This window comes from Rana temporaria, chromosome 2 (assembly GCF_905171775.1).
Source record: "Rana temporaria chromosome 2, aRanTem1.1, whole genome shotgun sequence".
In the NCBI taxonomy this organism is placed as follows: Eukaryota; Metazoa; Chordata; class Amphibia; order Anura; family Ranidae; genus Rana; species Rana temporaria.
The window spans coordinates 530179843-530181500 of NC_053490.1; the positions used below are offsets into that span (position 1 = coordinate 530179843).

At 45.1% G+C, this 1658-nt stretch overlaps 1 protein-coding gene across 1 annotated transcript; it reads left to right on the top strand.

Moving 5' to 3' along the window:
* Positions 1 to 468: 468 nt before the first annotated feature.
* LOC120928714 (protein FAM166C A-like) lies at positions 469 to 1132 on the top strand. Its single transcript, XM_040339710.1, has one exon. The coding sequence runs from the start codon at positions 573 to 575 to the stop codon at positions 1038 to 1040; it is 468 nt and encodes a 155-aa protein (XP_040195644.1). The 5' UTR covers positions 469 to 572; the 3' UTR covers positions 1041 to 1132.
* Positions 1133 to 1658: the final 526 nt, after the last annotated feature.

Consider the following 1658-nt stretch of genomic DNA (forward strand, 5'->3'; position numbering starts at 1 on the left):
TTACGTAAAACACGCCCACCTCTTCACAATTTGAATTAGGCGCGCTTACACCGGCACATTTACGCTACGCCGCCGTAACTTAGGACGCAAGTGCTTTGTGAATACAGCACTTGCCTCTCTAACTTACGGCGGCGTAGCGTATATGGGATACGGTACACCTGCCTAACGTTAGGCACGTGTACCTGAATCCAGCTACCTGTCTTCAACTTATAAAAGCTGCAGGTAAAAGAACAGAAAAATCAAGTATTTTAAATGCGTACTTACCTACCACAGCCACCTCCCTCCTTGAATGCCATTGCCACCTCCTGTTCCTGTCTAATTACTGTCTGTGCTAGCCCAGCTCCTCCAACCCTTCCTTCGCTTCCCTACATAACCTATTATAAGGAGGAGAGAAGGGAAATGCTATAATTCAGTCTTTCTCAACCTGTTTATCCTGGATAAACCTTTAAAATTATTTTCAGGGACGCAGGTTAGCGTGTCAGGACAGAGCTGTGTGTCCCGGGTACTGAAGCCTCCAGCCAAGGGTCTTGGGTTTCCCTGTGAGTCACATTGGTCACGGCACCGGGTGACAGATGGCGTCCAGAAGTGCCGGCACATTGATCACCCACAACAATGCCACCTACATCCCACCTGCTCTCATGCCTGGGTACCGTGGACATATTCCAACTGAGGCATTCACTTATGGAGATACGTATGGAAACACCACAGCGCGCTGCTTCCAGGATTTCCGTTCCTCAGCTCTCAGTTCAAGCCAGAGTCCTTACTGCAAAGGAGGACAGTTCCCTACCAGTTACTCCAATGACCCTGCACTGGTGCTGAGCAATCGATCCCGTGGCTGGGACAGGTTCTTATACAGTCCTAACTGGTCCCGATACCACGTAGACCATAACAGGACCCAGGAGCTGGACCAGTTCAGAAAGAGTGCTCAGCAACACAGAGACCACTACCGAGACAAAACCGGAACTGTGCCACAAGTGCCCCACTTCATCTTACCTGTGAAGAATGAGGACAATTACCCTCTACCCCAACAATGGATCTGAAATGGCCTTACTTTCCTCCATGAATACAAGGAACCCAAAAACACCATTATTGCCATCAATGGACTGATATAATAAATAAATATTGAGTCTTATCAGTAAAAAAAAAAAAAAAAAAAATTATTTTCAGGGTTAGAGAGAAGCCCCTGTTAAAAGCAATTCATTGGTGGTTAGTGGAAAAATGCACCTTATATACTGTTAGTCAGGTGGGAAGAATATTCAATATATTGGTGGCCAACTGGGAAGAATATTCCTTACATTGGTGGTCAGAGAGAAATATGCTATTTACATTGGTTGTTATTGTAAACAATGCTCCATACATTGGTGGTCAGTGGGAGGAATGTCCCTTACATTGGTGATCAGTGGGAAGAATGTCCCTTACATTGGTGATCAGTGAGAAGAATGTTCCTTACAGTGGTGATCAGTGGGAAGAATGTTCCTTACATTGGTGATCAGTGAGAAGAATGTTCCTTACATTGGTGATCAGTGAGAAGAATGTTCCTTACATTGGTGATCAGTGAGAAGAATGTTCCTTACATTGGTGATCAGTGAGAAGAATGTTCCTTACATTGGTGATCAGTGGGAAGAATGTTCCTTACATTGGTGATCAGTGGGAAGAAT